Consider the following 20,005-nt stretch of genomic DNA (forward strand, 5'->3'; position numbering starts at 1 on the left):
AAGGGTCCTTCTTTCTCCAGCACAATGAGAGCCACCGGCACCGCTGATTGGTCCGCTCAGCGGAAGGAGCGGCCACGGGCGTTTACAGTCTTTTCAAGGAATCGGTTCGTTTGGCCTCCTCCACTGAAACTGTTATACCTGGCTTTCTTTGTCCGCCCCCTCCTCCCCCCATATGAACAAAAAGTGTGTCCAGCGTACTTTGTCTGAAATATTAAGACAGCTCACTTTGGGCTTGGCTTTGTACTTGTGATCTTATCGAGATTGTCACCTTGGTGCTTAAGATATACAACAATAACAATTTTCTACATTTGCCAAAATATCTGTTCAAAATGAACCATTCGTTCAGCAGGAGCCTCAGCATTTACTGTCTTCCTGCTTCAGCATATTAATACCAAAAGACTAGTAGTGAAACAGTGCAAAACATGAAAATTGCTGTAACATTTATCTGAATTGGGCAGAATACCTCACTGTGATCAATGTCCATCATCGTGACTAAAATGATCAACTATAAATATTTAAGTCATCTGAGTAAACAGAGTTTTAATAATGAGTGTTCCCATTTCAACTCAACTTTTTGCTATCCTTTTGTACATTCTTTTTTATATTGGGTAAACCTGAAATATGCAAATTGACTGCAGACCAATAGGCAGCCAATCACAAATGTGATGACTTCCACTTGGACTTCATGTGCCTTTTGACTTTAAAAATCTGATACCCTGCCACGGTTATGGAATAAATGTGGAAGTAATAAACACAAATTTATTTCTTTTCATGATTTGCATTCATGTTTCACTATTAGTCTCTTGGTGTTAATGTGCTGAAGTGGCACCAAACAGATTTAGAAATTTAGGACTTTTTTGATTTAAAAAAACAAGGTCTTGTTCCTACCTGTTAAAAACACTTGACAATGTTAATTGAAGCACTGATTACACTGTTTTCAATTAAAGGAAACCTGTGGTGTTTACTGAATTATAGTTTTGCTTTTTTTGTTTTTTAAAATTTTCCTCATACCCATCTATCACTCTGTTTATTGATCTTCTGATCTATATCAAGGAAAATATGTAAAATGGAAAATAAAAGACACTCGACTCATATGGACTTTTTTTTGGTCATTTATTCCGCATACAGGTGTTTTGGAAACAAAATAAGTGGAGAGACCACTTGTCTCACCTCAACATGTTTAATTAATGGTCATCATTATAAACGCACACAAAAGAGGATGAGATGACAACGGTGACAAAACACAATGAAACATAAATCCAATAAACAAAAACACATATGTAAAAAGTTTAACCAATGACAACATACAACCCAGGAAAACATACAAGACAGTGCGACGTTGTCACACAGGGGGAAATGTTGGAATAATTAAAAAAAAAAGAAAAAAAAAAGGTGAAGGTGTCAAAGAGGAGAAAAAAGCTAAATCAAGTTAAGCACAGAACACAGGGCTGCATCAGAGATTTAGAGAAACGGGAAAATATAAAAGCACTCAAGGAGATAAGAGAGACATTCATTGATTTCTGAACAACAATCAAATCAGATGTCTTTCTTCCTTTTCCACTGTTTTTAAATCAGGTTTGAAAAACAGCAATATAGAACAGGTAATAATGAGGAGAGAAAAATTAACATTCACAAAGGAAAATGCAGAACACCTGATATATATTTGTTTTTTAAGCACACACGACTCCTCAGAGTTACACTCCTATGTCCAAGGATCACAAGTTGTTCAAGGTTAACTTTTTTTTTATTTGTAAAATCACTCTTCAGTTATGTTGGAACAGCTTCTTGCCAAAGCTCTCCCATTGTTTAGCCTTTTTTTTTGTTTTGTTTAAAAGAAGTGAACATTAATAGTGTGGGGTATCACTTTAAATCTGACCTTCTATGTTTTATTAATGGGTTACAGTATAATAAGTTGCCAAACGGAGGGAGCTGGGAGGTGACCTTATTTTATTACAGTGGAAATAAATGGTCTCCATCAGTTTTAAACTGCTTTGGTGTTGTGGATAAAGATATGGAACAATATAACAACCCATAAGCATGTTTAAAACAACCAAAACCATTTTAAAAAAAAATCAACTGGGACTGGATGAAGAGGAGGCTATTCATAGGGTGGCTGCTGCTGAAACAGAAGCACCTGAATGGGAAAAATATTTAAAATGAGGAAAATTTGGTGGGAGGAACAGTGAAAAGACTCGTGGTGTGCAGTCTGTGCGGGTCTGCAACCATCTGGAGTGATGCATTATTTCATGCATCTCATACAGGTAAAGTCATTCACCTTTAAGCCTACAATCTTATTTAAAAAAAAAGAAAGAAAAAGAAATCAACTGAGGTACTTTTACATAAAGAATCACATAATCAAAGCAGAAAGAAACTACTAACATGCAGGTGTGGAAGCTTATGAAATAAACAGCGCAGGGTAACAAAAGTATCGATTGATTAGTTTTCTTTTATTTCAATTGGATTTTCTTCATATAATGCAGTAAATTTTAATCACACTCATTTTAAAAAAGAAATGTCAGGCTCCTGTAGATATTTCAGTAAAAAGGAGCCTTCATAGATTACCAATGCAAGACCAGGACAGGCTGCGGTGTACTTGTAATGGGGTGCTAGGGCGGTGGGGTGGATGGGTTGGTGGGAAACCAGCTGCTCCAGATCTGAAACCATTTAAAAACCAGCGCTCACTGCACCTGAGCAAGACTCTGTGGGACCATACTACACTAACTCTACTGGAGTTACATAGTTAGTATGGTCACAGACAGTTTCAGGTAGGTGTTGGCGAGAAGGAAAGGCGTGGCAGTGGAAGCAATGGAGGATGTGACAGCTGAAAAAAAGGAAAGGTGAAGCAAAATGAGGTAAAAGTGGAGTAAAACTAGGGTCAGGATGGAGGCGACAGACAGGTTTTTAAATAAATCCAAAGGGAATGTTCTGTGTGAGTCAGTGTTTCTCCCTCCGAAGGCTAAGACTTGTAAGTGCAAGCACTTAATTATGTTATTATCAAATCAGTGTGTTTGACAGATCTGTTTTCAGTATGAGTGTTGTTGGCTTGGACTGCATGAGAAGCAGATGTTTTGTTTAGTTGTGTGGATCCAATCTTTATTGTGAAAATGTGGGTGCGTGATCATGCGTGTGTTTGTTATGTTGTCGATGTGTGTGGAAGAAAGGGGGAGTTGGGGGAGGAGGGGAGGGGTGGGGTGGGGTGCTCATGGCTGTTTCCTGTGGGAGAATGGCAGATCGGGGGTGAGAGGTCAGTGTCTCAGGGGGGTCACAGTAGGGATGAGGTGAGGTCAGATCCGGGGCAAATACTTCTCAATAAATTCCTTTACAGCCGCCATCTCCTGCAGGGAAGAAAAAAATAGATGTTGGTACAGTGGACAAATAAAATGGATGCCATGTTGTCTTATCTGTTATGGAAAGTACAAAAATACTGAGCCTACATTAAAAAGAAAATACCTGTTTGTCTACATAAGTAAGGGGAGAAAAAAGTTAAGTTTTCAGGATGAACTTAAGTAAGTTAAATCTAGTTGTTGATTTGAAAAGTGGGAGGAATTACTTCCACTGTTCAGATTTCTGGAAGTCAAGGTCAGGCGGGTGGGCCACTTTCAAGGTGTGTATAAGCATGATAATAATAATAAACTTTATTTTATTTAACTTTTCTTATCTAAGTTATAACGTGCTTTACAGAAAAAGAACAAATAATTATCAAAAAACAAATAAAGACAAAGATTTAAAAGACACTACAGATGTGGCCTGTCTGACCTCAGTAGGCAGAGTTCGGTTGGGTTTTGATGGGTACTGTAGTATTTAGAGCCACCCAACATACCAAAAAGAACAGAAAAAAAACGTGATTTCTCAGATATAAAGTTGACCATAAACCCATAATACTGTTACATTATCCAGGAGACTCCTGGGCTTCTATGTTGAGGAATATTGAGCCTTAAAATAAAACTTTAAAATGGGAATTTACATTGTGGGAAATACGTCTGGACCCAGGAGGTCATACTAGCAATAGTAAAACATTTAAACCTGCGTTAAGCAATATTTTTGATATGAACACCAAATCGAATAACTCTTTTATGTCATTTGACCCAAAAATCTCTTAATGCGGCTTTGATTTCGTACACGTGCTTAAGCGCACAGTGGTAGAGTACCTGAGGACAGGAGCTGTGAGAGAGCCCTGGGTAGGATTTGAAGGTGATCATCTGAGGGTTGACTATGGATTTGAGTTTTTCCGCCGTCATGGCACCAAACTTTACCGGGATCATGGAGTCCATCTCACCGTGGCACTGCAAGATCGGGATGTTCTTGTTGCTGCTAGACGCCTGCAGAGCAGAGACAAAACAGACTTAGACCGCGGCCCTCCGTCCACATTTAAGACAACGTTTTTCTTACCCAAAAATTTAGCTTTTTCCCACAAACAGTCTCTAGAGTGGATAAATTGTGGAAAGCTGATCTTTTGGAAAACAATGGCATAAAAAGACAACTTTATGTCACCTATAACCTGGATAGTTAATCATACAATAAAGGTTTTATCAAGCTGTATTTATTTTTATTTTGTCAGACATGATCATAAAATGACCAATGATTTGCCTGGTTAACAATTAGCATTTATTACCAGAGATCAAATCAACGCTAGTCCACTTGTCTTGACAACAGAAACAGAAAAGTATGTTATGACGACAACTAAATCATGAGTACTGTGTTAAAACTGTGTATTCAAACACAGTTTAAGTGATGAAGGAGATCAGGTGGAGACAGAACGGAGGTTTAACCAGCTGAGACTCAGCAGAGTAACGGGACTCTCAGATGTCGGCTGTGATGCCCAGTTTTTAAGTTTGTCGACTGAAGGAGAGGAAGAAGAAAATATTTCTCCTTCTTACTTGGTTCAGGCATTTAGTGTGGACAGAGACCTTTATGAAAACAAACTAAAAATGTTAGTATGGGCCAACGTCCTTTTTTTTTTTTTCTTCTTCTTACTACATGTGAACAGTGTTTTTGTTTGGGTGTGGGAGTATTCTTAAAGCCCCTTTCCAAAAATGTCTTAAGACATTTATGGTTTTTCCACAAAAAGGTTCCTAGTTAGAAATTATCTAAACGACATTTCGTCCTTCTCCTTCATTGAAAAATCCAGAATCTATGAATATACAAATGTTTTTCATTTCAAAACTTTAACTACTGGTTACGAGTTGTTTCCTACTTCACTGTCCATTTTAAGTGTTTGTGCATTGAGGGCTTCAAGTTTCCACATCACACTTGTGTAAGCTGCATACTGGACCACGACTGGCCTCAAACTAGCTGTGATGTTGCAAATCCTGCTTGTAGGTGCGCGTCTTAAACTCAAATTTAAGGTGAGCAAAGAGACACTTTCCCTTCAACAGATGAATGTAAAAACAAACTGGACATACATCATTCTGCACAGTGAAGGTCAAACATGTGGGTGAAGAAACAATAAGAAGAACATTTTTAAGTGGAGAGGGACTTTAAATCTCACACATTATTAAAACTTCAGGCAGCGTGATATGATAAAGTTTCAAGGTTTCTGCAGCGTGGAACTATTTCAATACAGAAACTAAAGGCAGTCCATCTAAAAAAAGTTAGAATTAGGGAGGCAGAAGACCCATATAACTTGTTCCTGATAAAACTGTCACTGTACCGATGGGAAACTCCTGTGAAGTGGTAGCCAGCAACTGAGGGCCACAACACCAGCCAACTGATGCTGGCAGGTCAAGGCGGTATACAAGGACAAGGCCCCACCCTGAGGAGGAATGGAGGAAGCAGACAGAGAGAGAGAAAAAACAAGAGGACACTAAGTTTATTCCATGTATTAACAAGCATTTCCTAATATGCTGTGCTGCAAATATGAACATCAAAAGAAAACTAAGATGTAAATTCTTACCTGAGAGAAGCCACCGAGCATTATACGGTGTGGGGGGATCCCGTTTTTAGCCTCATGTTCAATTATGGCGTTGACTGGAGGAAAGCAAGAGGGACTATGTGTTATTCAGTGGAAAGAAGCCACGTTATGCAGATTGTCAAATAAACCATCAGATGTTATGAATAGGGAGTGATTTGTGATAATGGGGAGGTAGCTAAACGCTAACTTGGCTCACTGGGGAGCGAATGGTGGAAAGACAAATGTCTGTCATACTAAAGAAGCATGTTTTTCTGGATTTACTTGGCGAGTGCATACAAACAAATCGTAGATCACGGACACGACACCAGTTTTAGCTTCTCTCCGTTTGACTTCCTGTCAAATCGCAGCTGAAGACTTTTCCGTTTGCCGCTGCCTTTTTTTAAACCAAATTTGAGGGTTTTGATTAATATCTTACACTGCACTATAACTTTTATTCTCCTGTTTTATCTGTCTTCTATTTTAGCTTATTTTTTATTTCCAATATAAAACTTTTTAATAGTATTTAAATGTCTTTTTATATTGCCTTGTGTTGCTTTTATATTCTGTCTTGATGCCTTTTATGTTCTATGTTAAGCACTTTGAATTGCCTTGTTGTTGAAATGTGCTATATAAATAAACTTGTTGTGTCTTATTTATAGGAGTCATTGTGCCCTCTGACCACTGGGAGGAGCCTCAGATCTTCAATACATTTCTGGCAGTTTCAGAGTCAAAGCTGAAAACTAAACTAAAAAGGAACTAGTTCGCACCAAGTTTCAACCGTCTGAAAGCAAAAGTGTTGATATCTGATCTGAAGGGCCACAGGATGACTGAGCAAATTTTTTGGACAAACTCTCCTCAAACACGTTCATAGTGTTGCAATCACCTGTGAACACGAAAAGTGACAGATTTAATGTGAGAGAGAAGTTTAAACACTAAAGACCATCTCAGCTATGCACACCGGGCCAATTTCTGCATAAAGCCGGTGTGATGGTAGGATTGTGGGTTTCAGAAACCTATAAAAAAGTTTGTGAAACCCACAATCCTACCAACCATTTCCAAAGTCAGAAAGGTGTTTGAAGAAGGAGAAGATTTCAGACACTGTTCGACGTTCCAACAAGCACTTCGTTTGAAGTGTATTGATGCTGAAAGGTCGTCAGAAGAGGGATTGCGTCCTATTTCAAGATCGAAAACTAAGGCTACGTTCAGACTGACTTTAGCAGCTTGTGAAAAATGTCTTTCACGTATTTAAATGAGGCCAGTCCAGTGATGCAATCGGGCACCGATACAAAGGCCTCCGGCTCTTGCCACGATGTAATTCTCGAGTGGCGCCTGCGGCGACATGGTCCGTGTTCCACTGTTTGTTTGTTCTCACTGTTTTTACACTTTTATATCAACTTGCATTCAATGTTGTTGGATTGATTGCTTTTATTTGATTTATTGTTTTTGTTCTGTCTCAGTGTGATCAAATGTGTTTTATTTATTATGATTATGCTATGGTCTTACTGGGTAGTCTATTGTTTTTACTGTGGTTTCTATGGTGCTGTTATGTCTGGAGCGTTGGACCAAACGAATTTCCTGTGTGGGATAATAAAGTTGATCTGAATCTAAATCTGAATCTAATTCATTTCTGCTGTGCAAATCAAATACGTGCGAGCACACATTCACTGTGATTCTACTGTTTACCTCCCAATCACGGCAACTAAAAATAATTGCTGCCATAATAACTTTTTAGAGTTATGAAATCCTGTCTCAGAGTTTATAAACCGCTGCGCATAAACTCATGTATCTGTTATTCAAACTCGGACTTCCGGGATTGTTTTTCATGTCTCATGTGTCTGAAGCAACACAACCCCACCAATACAACCCCTTACACTGTTTTAATGCAGGGCTGTTTTCAGCCTGTACATCCACTGACGCTGATTGTGCTGAGAAGCACAGTTCACATCTTTAAAAAGCAGCTGAAAACCCACCTGTCTTCTTTGGCCTTTTCCTGATTAGAACTTTATAATTTGTGGTTTGTACACTTTATTCTCCTTGTTTGTTTTTGTTTTTTTACATATTGCTTGCATATTCTTTCTTTCTCTTTTCTTCATTCTGTAAAGCACATAATAATTTAGGTTTTGAAAAGTGCTTGCGTAGGCATACCGCTTTACATGGTCTCACATTATTTGAAGCCCTTTAATGTCAAATGTTAACGTATACAATATTTTTATTAGTCCTTAAAAAGTTGATACTTTAGAGGTACTAAATCTTTATGGTGCAGTGACAAAACACTGGTCGGACTGGGCTCTACTGGAATAGACAGATATCTGTTTTTTAGTGGCATGTTTGTCTGCATTTGCTGATCACCAGCAGAGAGTGACAGGAAACATGAGGGGAAGTGTGGAATGGACATGTGATTAAGGTCCCCAGCCAGACTCTGAACTGGAACAGACATTTCAAGCTGATATGTTAAGAGTACTGACATTGATCCACAGAAATGCCATTTCTATGACATTTAAAAACTCACTGTTCTCTGCCGCCCTCTTGATTCCAGATTCGTCTTCTGGGGAGTCGGGGCTGAGACCCATGAGGTCAAACCTGTACATATGCAGAGGCCAGTGAGTAAGGAAATCAATAGATATAATCACAGGATTGTCACTGGCAATATGGGAGCCTATTGTGGTTTCTAGGGAAACAATAGCATCCAGTGTTGAGCAAAAAGGCTGTCTCTTTCATCACGCCAACTCACCACGCGGGCATCATCATCTTCATGTTGAGAGTGACGGGAATCCGGGGCCTGAAGGGGGGAAAAGGGAGGGAAAGAAACGAGAACATGACAGTCACCAGCAGCTGAAATGATTTATTCGCTTTGCCAAACAGGATGGGAGATAAACTACTGGTTTCAAGCTGCTTTTGCCTTCTGAAAAAAAAGTGATAAGTTTTTTTTCCCCACACAAAGTAAGAAGATTTTAATTCTCCTCCCTGCTGACAAGTGATAGCCTTGGAAGTATAAAATATGACAGACGGATCAGGGAGGTAAAAGACTTACGCGTGGGGGCAGATGAACTTGACATGAGGCAGCTGGATCGACCTCATACTATCGGCCCACCCATGCCTGACAGAAAGCAGAGAAAGAGGTTCTTTGTTTCTAATCCAGTTTAAGCAGAATTACTGATACACAGAGCATCAATCCCAGATGTATGACAGTGTAGTATAATATATAATACGGTGTACAGTATCATAGTGGCTCGTTACAAATGTTTGCTTTTGAGATACAATTAGGCACTTAAAGAGAAAAACACTCACAAAAAGGGGAATATTTTATTTATACGCACTGTTACCACATTTTATTTTTAGAACTAACCGAAGAACCAAACATCTGATTAAAGTGAATCATCTGACTTCAAGTACTGATTCAAGTACTTTTAAATGAATCATTTATGGTGTTGCCAGTAGTGTATCATGAATGTAGGCACAAATTATCCCATTTACACTTTGCCACTTTGTGTATCTTGGGCAGATTATATATTTTCCTTACAAAAAAAGAAAGCTACGTAAAGATACTGTGGTCATGAGTCCACCAGCACAACTCAAGCCTCCAAAAAAACCCTATTAAAATAGTTGTTTCTTTGGTTTTTTTGGGAGGAAAAAAATCACATATTTCCACATTTTACCTATTTATTTAACTTTTTAACTCTATCTTTTGTGAATTTTATCTCCCTACATTACACTCTGGCATCATGTACACTATGTAACTCTGGTGGACAACAGAAAATCCCATTTATTTTATTGTTTTGTTTTACATGAACAGTCAAATTTAGTCTAAAATTGAAAGATTTTTTTTTACCCATTTTTACTCGACCAACAGTCAACAATCCAGATATTCAGTTTATTGTCATAGAAGACTAAAGAAACCAGAAAATATTCATTCATATTATATTATATTTTCTTCTTTAAAAAATGACTCAGTACAGGTAATCGATTATCAAAATAACTGCTGATTAATTTTCTAACGATCGACTAATTGATTAATAGACTAAATGGTAAATGGCTGCATCTATATAGCGCTTTTGTCAGAAGCTTTGCTGCTTGTTCACCCATTAACACAGACACTCACACACCAATGGCAGCTACTATGCAGGAAGGGGCGCTTTTAGGTCAACAACACTAAATTTAAACAGAAACTTTGTTTATTCCACAAGGTACCTTTAATACTCAAGAATACTGCTGGGTATCATTTGAAAATTTTTGATACTAAATAAGTTTTGAGTTTTGACAACCTTTCATGAAAAGTATCGGTTACAATATCTGAAGCAGGGAAAATAATTTGCCAATGCCGAGAACAAGTATGAAAAGAACCAGATGATGTAGATACTATCACAGCACATCTTCTTTGATGTTGTTCACATATACATTAAAATATTGACAATAATGTGCAATAGGAAAAGGAAGTAAGGCTCATAGTCTTCACTGAAGACTAAATGTTCAAACATCACTCACCCTGAGTCTCCCAAACCATGGAGGAAGATCACCTGTAACATAAAAACAGCAGATAAGACTTTCAGAATTTATACTCATAAATATTCGTACTACACCCAAAATAACTGGGAACATTTCTTAACATTTCCCCCTAAATCCAAATACAAAGACTTTAATATGTTCCTGATATTGATCGATCACATTGGACGCATTCGTTGCTGAAGGGAGGAAACTTGTGATCTCCCTGTGAGCAGTACAGTATGTTCATATCCATCTTGCACTTTACAGATGACAAGAAAAAAAAAAAGAACAAAAAACCCTTTTTGAACTTTGAGCCAATTTATCAGATTGTATCTTTTCTTGTGCACACAATGTCCTACTGGTAAGTGTGCATACTTGTTCCCAAACAGGGAAAAATAGATGCCAAACTCCCGATCTTGCCAAAGTAAGCACTCACTGCCAGTATGCACACACGCTACTCCCCTGCAGAGAAACTATGAAAGGTAATAAAAACAATTTAGAGAACTGGCAATACACTGCCTGTTGGCTTGAAATCAAAGATTCAGCCATCTTTACCGAGATCAAAACACTTTCTTCCATGTAAGGTTGGACATGAGGTTCAGAGCTGGAAGCAGTGAATTTGCTTTGATCCTGGTGTTAAACAAATCCCTGCACTGTACCTGACAACAGCTCAATGAAAAACGTGTTTAATTTTTACACACAGCTCCAGCTGAGCATCTACACAATGTGCCAGGTGCAGCTACAGGTGCGACTTCTCATTACAAAGGAATAACGGACTTACTCCTTAGACTTTGGACTTGTAATGTGGCTTAAATCGTTGGTCCGATAATCATATGGATCTCTATTGTATTAGTCGAAATTGAATATGATAGAAAATTTTCACTTAAGGATGAAATTTGTGATCATTGCATATTAATGTCCAATCTGCAAATTTGTGACCAAATAAATTCCAGGTTTATGTGAAAAGACAACTGAAGAGTTGGATTTAGTGACGAAATGTAAGCAATTTGTTTAACTTATCAAAATAAAATACTGCTTTGTTCAAAAACATTAGTGATGTAAACAAATTCTTATTACCATCTGTGTCCAAAATTACAAATTTCTGTCCGAAAAAACAGACAGTAGTGAACGGGTCATGGACAAAACCTTTTCATACCGTTATTGGCATCATTAGAGCAGAAATTTCAGATAGTGATTCTGGACACAACCAATATCTCAGCTTTAGCAGTGGTTCAGTGTTAGTCTATTAAAGGCATTAAAAGAGCTGTGAATTATTTCATAGCAGGTTTCAATTTTGTCTTATGTTGGTGGGAAAACCCTTTAGCTTGCTTTTGAATTATGGATTGTTCCTTTAACTAAGGGCTGGGTATTTATTATTTATTTGGTATTTGAAATGTTTCACGGCTATTGCCAATAAGATAACTGAGTTTTACTACCAAAATGAATTATTTCATATAAACATGTTTTTTCAAAAAACTGTTTTCTGCTAACATGACAAAAGAAGCCAAAATGATCAAATATTAAATATTATCTGATCACAAGAAGCCATAAAAGAACAGAAAAAATGTCTAAAATTGATATAATTAATTTAATTATAATTTATTATAATTATTACAATAAATGATATAATAATTTTAATTTTCAAGGACCAGTGTGTAAGACTTAGGGAAATCTATTGGCATAAATGGAATATAATATTCATACCTATGTTTTAATTCATGTATAATCACCTGAAAATAAGAATTGTTGCGTTACCTTAGAATGAGGCCTTTCTATCTACATATGAAAGGAGGAGGGTGAAGGGTTTTCATTTGGTTGCAATCTGCAACCTCACCACTAGATGGCACTAAATCCTACACATTGGTCCTTTAAATCAAGAACGAGCTGATTAAAGAATGAGTAAACAAGACAACTAATCTTATCAGACATTAAATGCCAGCTTTAAGTACTTAACAGTTTTCAAACTGGGTGTTAGAGACACATTTACGATCAGTGTTGAAGTTCGATATAAAGTCCTGTTGATGGTAAATCTGATGTCAAACTAAATTTTAAACACTCCTCGAACATTTTCATTTTTCAACATCACACCTGATTTTGTCAGCATTTAAATACAACAGATTTAGCAATTTAGACAAAAATCAAATCAGTATCACATGCAAAATGGCGATCACAATATCTTAAACATGGTGATGTCATCAGGTGTCTTATAACAAACTTTTTAAAAGCAAAGAATAATCAATCTATAGCAATATAAGATAAAGAAAAACAGAAAATTCTTACATTTAAAAACCATCAAATACTTGGAATTTTGCTTGAAAAATCTATTACTCGATGATTTAAAAAGTTACAGATTAATTTATTATTAATCACCCAATCAATTACTCATTGCAGCAGTAGTATCACAATATTACCAAAATGTATATCCGCTAAAATGAGGCAGACAATAAGACAGTTATGTTCAAAGGCAAATAAAGGGACATTAAAACTTCTTTGAATGAATGAAAGTCTCTGAGAAAAGGATTGTCCGGCTTCTAAAAGTGCCTTTTCTGAAATAAATCAGCTGTAGCCGAAGTAAATGGCCAGTGGATGACAAGGAATTTTAGTTGTAATATCCCTTTAATATCAAGCACAACCGGACAGTGACCCATGTCGACGTTTCATCACCAAAACACCATGTTGGATACCAACAGCTGCCCATGTTTCCCTCTGAAAATGTCTTTCTCAGTATCGTTAAGACTCTCTAAATACAAGCATCAATAACATGAAAGACTTAAAAAGTGAAAAGTGTGTCTGGTTTTGTGGTCTAACTCACCACTGCGGTCTCCTTCTCCTCCCCAGACACCGTCATGGCCTCGGCGAGCAGCGGCACAGACATGTTGTTGCCACACATACACTGTAAGAGGTGCTGGAGTCAGAGAGGACAGAAAAACAAGGCGTCAGCTGACTGCAGATCCGAGAGTCTGCAAGTACATATTATCATTAAGTACATAATATGTTGTCATGTGCATTGGGGCCAAACAAAGATATTTAAACTCTCATATATTTTCAGACATTTGGAGCAATTGGTTAAATGTTCCTGTTTTTCTTCTCCACATGATTCTCCAGTTTGAGTTTTCAGGCCTGACATACTAATCACGAGATGATTCACATGGCAGATATAACTGGAACTATTTAAAATCAGCTCAATCTTTGAGTCCTGTGTTTTCGTACAGAGACCACAATCTTCAGGAGCAGTTTCTGCATGATAGATGTTTTTTAATACTACAAATAGATATCAGCATACGCAAATAATCCGCCAGTCCAGTCTACTTTGCTGCTAATGTATCAGCTCCAGGCTTCGGAGTCATTTGATTACATCACATTAAATTGGGGAAGATTGTTCTCTGGTTTCTAGAGCTGCAGGACAAGCGAACTGTGCGAGCTCAATAAAGCTCACAAGGGCATCACTTCCTCTGGAAACATCTCTCTCACTTTTAAAAAAATCACATTTTTTAAGATACGTGTACAGTTTCTGTTTGATGTATTCACTAAAATCCTTTCTAAGCAGCGTCCTCTGACTGTCAAGCTGCCAAAACTCAGACGAGAGGAGATAAAAAATGTTAATATGCTCATCTGAGTTGCCTTTAATTATAAAAACTCAGAGCAACAAGCTTTACAGCAGCAGTCAGCACTATGTGGATTTTTATGCACCGTGTTTCGCTTGTCAGGCTTCATACAGACTGCCGTACGCTCCGATTGGAGGAGGCTGTTTCCTGTGCCATGTGTTTCATGTATATGAAAATTAGTTAATCTATATTTTTAGTTACAGTTAGGGGCACAACAATTGAACATCAATCAAAAGCTGTAAAGAGCTCTTTTGGTAAAGACGTAAACATAAAATCAATTTCAATCAAACTGAATGTGCTTTTAAGTCAGGTTAGTGCATCAGTAATACATACATTTAAATAGAATTTCAAAGTTTTGTTGTGCTGCAACTAACAATTATTTTCATTAACAGCCATCAGAATTTCCACAGTAACGTCTTCAAATGTCCTCTTTTGTCCGACCAACAGTTTAAACCTAAAGATATTCAGTTTACTCTAATTTAACACAAGCAAAAGCAGTAAATTATCATATGTAAGAGGCTGAAATCATCAAAGGTTCTGCATTTACACTTGAAAAATGGCTGAAACATTAATTTTCTGTCGATCGACTAATGGACTAATCTAAGCTCTAGCTACCAATATTATGAAAAGCATGATTACCATTGTCTTAATGTTTCATTTGCTAGATTGATGTAAATGTATTTAAATGCAATAAATGCTGGAAATAAGGGATTTTTAAGGCGTTGACAACCCCTGCACCCCTAAAACAAAACCTGCACCCTTGAAAGCAAAAACCTGACATGTGGTAGCTTTAAAAAGAATTTGGAGTACAATTTTCTTTCACAAAAGTCAAAAATCAAACGTTAAATCACGAGGATGTGTTCAAATTCTGAACCAGGTAGAGCTTATTAAAAACAGGGATTTGCAGACACAAGTAATGGGCAGCGTCCTGTACATACAGTGGAATCTGTCACGTAGTTTAGGAGGACTAAACAGGGTTTTTTTTAGACACCAGCGATGACAATGATCAGCTCCGGCTTGTTATCAGTGCTGCAATTCAGCCCTCAGACAGGAACAACGGAACTGGACATACCGCTTCTACACACACACACACACACACACACACACACATAATGAACCTGCTGCTGAACCTAAAAGAGCAGTCATGAGGTATGTCTTTGTGTGTGTTGGGCAGGTTTCTGTAGTCAGCAAGTGACGGGACTCATTAACTAAATGAAACACACACCCTCCCTCCCTCCGCTGTGTTCAGTAAATCCGCTGCAAACATCCATCCTGCTGCAGTGAGTCAGCCGCCGATAACAGATCAGGTTATTTTATAGTAAAGTTGAGCAGTAAAAAGCTCCTTAATGCCCTTTGACTTTGTGATGTGGGACAGGGTGAAACAAGACGGGACAGGGGGGTCAGACGGCGAGCTGCCTGATTGGGAAATAGGCGGTGAGGAGACAGGGAAATGTCTGAAACGCAAAGGTTAATGTGTAAACCTTGAGCGGGATTATACTCGACGGGTGTTAAAATTCCACCGCTGCTATGAGCGAGCGCTTAAGTTCTGCACAGATCGGCCTGTGGCTTGTGTGTTTGCTCTTTGGCTGGTGACAAATTATCACTTGAAGGTCATATTTGCAGCTAAAGCACATGGAAGTGGAAGGTAGACTGTGTGATTTAAGAGTCTAAAGCGTGTGGACAAAGGGAGTTTGTTTTTAACCTGCACCCTGACCTTTGATAAATGAGTAATAGCTGAATAATAACTGGGCAGCGTTAAGCGCTGGGAAACAGTCTCGTGCTTTGGCATTCATTTTTAAGCATCAAACTATGTCAGGAGGAAGATTTCTTACACGTTTTCTACCAGACATTTTAAGCTGAGACACACCCTGCAGGTTTACTCTGCTTAAAGGACGGGTTCACAATTTTTCAAGTCTGTCTTAAAACTAGAGATGCATCGATACCAATACTGAGATCAGATATTGGTCTGATACTGACTCTGATTTTATCCCTCCTCCCACTGTAGCAAATGAGGGGAATCAGCCTGTAGTGAAACAGGCAGCTCACAGACAGACTGGGAGCTTTGATCAATCAACGTAGATACCGTTAATACCTTGAAAACACATATACAGCAGGATAGTTGTGTGACTTAAACAGATGTCTGTGCAGATTACGCTTCACTAAATGCGACAGAAGTAGACTGGGAGCTTTAAAAAAAAAACGCGGGGGGGTCTCCGTGAGATGAGCATCACCCGCGCGTGTCTGTGTGGATTGAAACATTTCATTAAAATGGAAGCATTATCGAGCAGCTCTCGTATCAGACTGAAAAAGTCGGATCGGTGCATCCCCTTCTTAAAACAGTCAGGTGATCATATGAATAGTGAAAGAGGTTTTCCTCGCTGTAATCATTCCTCTTGTTCATACTGGCTATTAAAAGATCCCTTTCAAATGTGCTTTCAATGTTTAAGTGATGGAGGCCAAAATCCACAGTGCGTCCACACAAAAATGCATTTAAAAGTTTATCTGAAGCTTACATAAGGCTTCAGCAGTCTGAGTTTGTCATATCAGATGGATATCTGCCACATTTACAGTCATTTTATCATCAAATTTCCTCTTTGTGTTTCCTTGTTGAGCTGCAGAGGAAGTATAGTAACAAAAAGAGGGACTTTGGCGCTAAAAAGACTGTAACATTGAAAGATAACTTCTTGATTTGACTTATTTGGAAGACTGAAGCTTCATATTTGCTTAAGACAAACTTTTAAATACATTTTTACACAGACGGAAGACTGTGGATTATTTACATTGTAAGTGCATTATGAAGGGATCTTCTAATAGCCAGTATGAACAGGAGAAATGATTAAAACAAGAAAAACCTGTTTCGGTATTCATATGGGCACCTGACTGTTGTTTTAAGACAGACATGGAAAAACTGTGAACCCGTCCTGTAAGCAAACGACAGGTACAAAATGTGACTCAGGAGATGATTAAAATGTGCATCACAAGATCTGCATTAATTTTCACCAAATTCTAATTCGGTGTTGGAGGCAAATTCTTTTACCAAATGTAATTTAGCTGCACTCAATAAAGGGAACACACAGATCCAGAGAGACGCTGTGACTGAAAACAGAGAGCACAAGGAGTGAAAATAAAGAGATAACAAGAAAAGACACGGAGGTTTAAGAGGAGGAGGAGTGCAGGAACATTGGACAATCTGTTCGGAAAAGTAGGACAAGCTCTCTAAAAGTGGTAGCGTATGCAAAGAGGTGATTAATCACTTTTATACCCCCTTTTTCTCTCCACCTGTTATTGTTCAACGGATTCACAATGATCCACAACCCAGAGTTACCAGCATAAAGCACAGTGTGGGTTTTCAATACACGCTCTAAGAAACAATGGCTCACTCTCTACGCTTCTGGAGGAGGCCGGTGGTTAAAAATAGTGACATGCTGTGCACAAGCTTCCAGTCCAATTCAGGTTAGGCCTGAAAAACAACTGAAAATAGGGCTTGTTCCAATTTACTAATTCAGTTTAATTCAATTTGTCACGTAATGTAATTTCTGACTGCATACATCTTCTGTCAGCACCACTAAATGGATGCAGCAACAACCTGCATATTTACGTTTCCTTGATTTTCAGAGACTCTTTCCAATAGCTGTCTTCAATTTGAAGGGAAGCTTTCAAAACTTATGGTTACATTTTGTAGATACAGATGATCTAATATCAATACTATGATATGAAACTGGACATCATCTCAGATTTTGATCATTGAGATATCATCAACTCTTCTCCTGGTGTCAAAGGCTGTTATTAGGACCATCCGTAACTAACTATTATTTCCATTATCTGTCAATGATTAATTGATTAGTCAGAAAAATGCAAGTGAAAAATGTTTGTCACAAGTTCACAGAGGACAAGGTGACATCTTCAAATGAATAATAATTAATAATTGTTTAATGAACAGCCTAAAACTCAAAGATATGTAGTTTAAAAAGAATATGTTACAGAAAACACATTAGAGAAGCTGCAATCAGAGAATTATCAGACCAGATTGGGTAAAAAGTGTAAGTTATCAGCTTTACTTTTGAGTGGAACAAAGAGGGAAAGAAAACGTGGGTTTAAAGTAACTAAGTACTTTTACTCAAGTCCTATACTTAAGTACAATTTTGAGGTACTTATACTTTACTTGAGTATTTCCATTTTATTCTACTTTATACTTCCACTCCACTACATTTCAGAGGGAAATATTGTACTTTCTACTCCACTACATTTATTTGACAGCTTTAGTTACTTTTTCAGATGAAGATATGACACAATGGATAATATAACAAGCTTTTAAAATACAACACATTGTTAAAGATGAAACCAGTGGTTTCCAACCTTTTTGGCTTTTGACGTCTTACAAAAGCAGTGTGTTGTCGGGGTCACATTTCAGATGTCTATGAGTTGTTAACAGCTCCACCAAATAGTGATTTTTTCCTTCTAGACTTCTTACATGGTTTCATTTCAATAAATGTTCAAATGATCCAATATTTCAGCAAAAATCAAAGATTAGAGAAAAAGTCCAAAAACTGAAAACAGATTTGTGTATCAGAACTTTGTTTTTTCTTCTCTCCTCTCCCATTAATCATCTCAGATTTATCTGGTGACCCTTTGGAGGGGCTCCACACATAGGTTGGGAATCACTGGACTAAACTAGCTAACTGTATATAAAGTAGTTGAAACTAGCTCCACCTCCAGCAGCTACAACAGTAACATGCTGCTCTAACACTGATGCGTCAGTATTAATAATCTAATGTCATATATAATAATATATCAGTCAGAGGGACAAAACCACTTATTTTACTGCAATACTTTAACTACATCAAGCTACTAATACTTATGTACTTTAACTTAATCAGGATTTTTCATGCAGGACTTATACTTGTAATGGAGTATTTTTACATTGCTGTATTGGTACTTTTACTTAAATAAAGTATCTGAGTACTTGAAAGAAAGAAAGAGAGAAAGATGCCGCTTGTGTTGCAGCCAACTTAAAGCACATCACGAGTCTTCATCCTGCATGACTCCAATTACATTTAAGTCAAACACAAACACACACACAAAAAAAGCGAGCTGCAGTCTGTCAAACAGTTCAACACACAAACAGCAGGCTCCTGCACTCAGACAGCTCTCTGCTCAATGGCTACGGATGGCTGGCAAACAACAGGATAATATGCGGCAGTGAGTGGCAGGCATCCCCTCCTCCTCCTCCTCGTCCTCCTCCCCCTCTTCCTCCTCCTCACACCATACACCAGCAGCTAACCTTGCTCTCCGCCTGCTGATGGAGGTTAATAGCTCGACTATTAAAACACACTGCAGTCAAACAGAGCCAAATGAAACCCGTTAGCTAAAAAAAAAGGCAGTGAGTCTAAAGCAGAGGGAAGCGGGTGTCGAAGAGGAAGGCGACAATGAATGGTTGATATCATCATCATCCTCAGTATAGTGAAGGCATTCAGCGGTGTAAAGCCTCTGCTGCCCCCAAAAAAGACAGACTGACCGCATCCCAACCGTCGGGATTAATCCCGGTTTAGCTCGACACACACACACACATACACACACATACACACACACGATCACACACACACACAATAACCGGAGCTAACGTTAGTAGTAACGTCGGAGCTACTAGCTAACGTCTCATTAACTGTATTGTCTTCTACCGGCGTCTCGCTTCGCCGGCTTCAAGCTAAGGTTACGGCTCGAATTCAAACGTCAAACACGGCCCACTTTTTAGGTGACCCCTTTAACGACAAAGTGACCCCAAAAAGAGTCACTTTGGATCACGATAAAGTGGTTAAAAAAATGACAACCGCGGCCCGCTAGCTAATACAGATTCATACACTCACCGCTTGCTGTCCCAGTTCACGACGGAGCGGAACTTCCGCTACTGTCCGCACACAGGCGGGGGGGCGGGGGCTGCGCGTAGTGACGTCGGCGCATGACCACGCCCACTCCCAGATCCCGATATTTTTTTGTTTGTTTGTTTCTTGACTAAATGGGATAATCAGAA

The 20,005-nt window shown here is 38.2% G+C and overlaps 1 protein-coding gene across 1 annotated transcript; it reads right to left on the reverse strand.

The window, feature by feature from the left end:
- Window positions 1–2,428: 2,428 nt before the first annotated feature.
- Window positions 2,429–19,945, reverse strand: lypla2 (lysophospholipase 2). The gene is made up of 10 exons (XM_042435055.1): window positions 19,842–19,945; window positions 13,185–13,277; window positions 10,373–10,404; window positions 8,922–8,987; window positions 8,622–8,669; window positions 8,400–8,470; window positions 5,894–5,967; window positions 5,651–5,752; window positions 4,149–4,319; window positions 2,429–3,335 (listed from the first exon to the last, which is right to left on the reverse strand). Exons 2-10 carry the CDS (start codon window positions 13,260–13,262, stop codon window positions 3,285–3,287), a joined length of 693 nt encoding a protein of 230 aa, XP_042290989.1. The 5' UTR covers window positions 13,263–13,277; window positions 19,842–19,945; the 3' UTR covers window positions 2,429–3,284.
- Window positions 19,946–20,005: the final 60 nt, after the last annotated feature.

The sequence above is a fragment of the Thunnus maccoyii genome, chromosome 15, assembly GCF_910596095.1.
Source record: "Thunnus maccoyii chromosome 15, fThuMac1.1, whole genome shotgun sequence".
NCBI lineage: Eukaryota > Metazoa > Chordata > Actinopteri > Scombriformes > Scombridae > Thunnus > Thunnus maccoyii.

Coding starts and splice junctions, on each gene's coding strand:
- lypla2 (XM_042435055.1), bottom strand. CDS start 13,262: ATGTGTGGCAACAACATGTCTGTGCCGCTGCTCGCCGAGGCCATGACG. Junction 8,988..10,372: donor CATGGTTTGGGAGACTCAGG/GTGAGTGATGTT, acceptor GCTTTCTGTCAG/GCATGGGTGGGCCGATAGTA. Junction 8,471..8,621: donor AAGATGATGATGCCCGCGTG/GTGAGTTGGCGT, acceptor GCATATGTACAG/GTTTGACCTCATGGGTCTCA.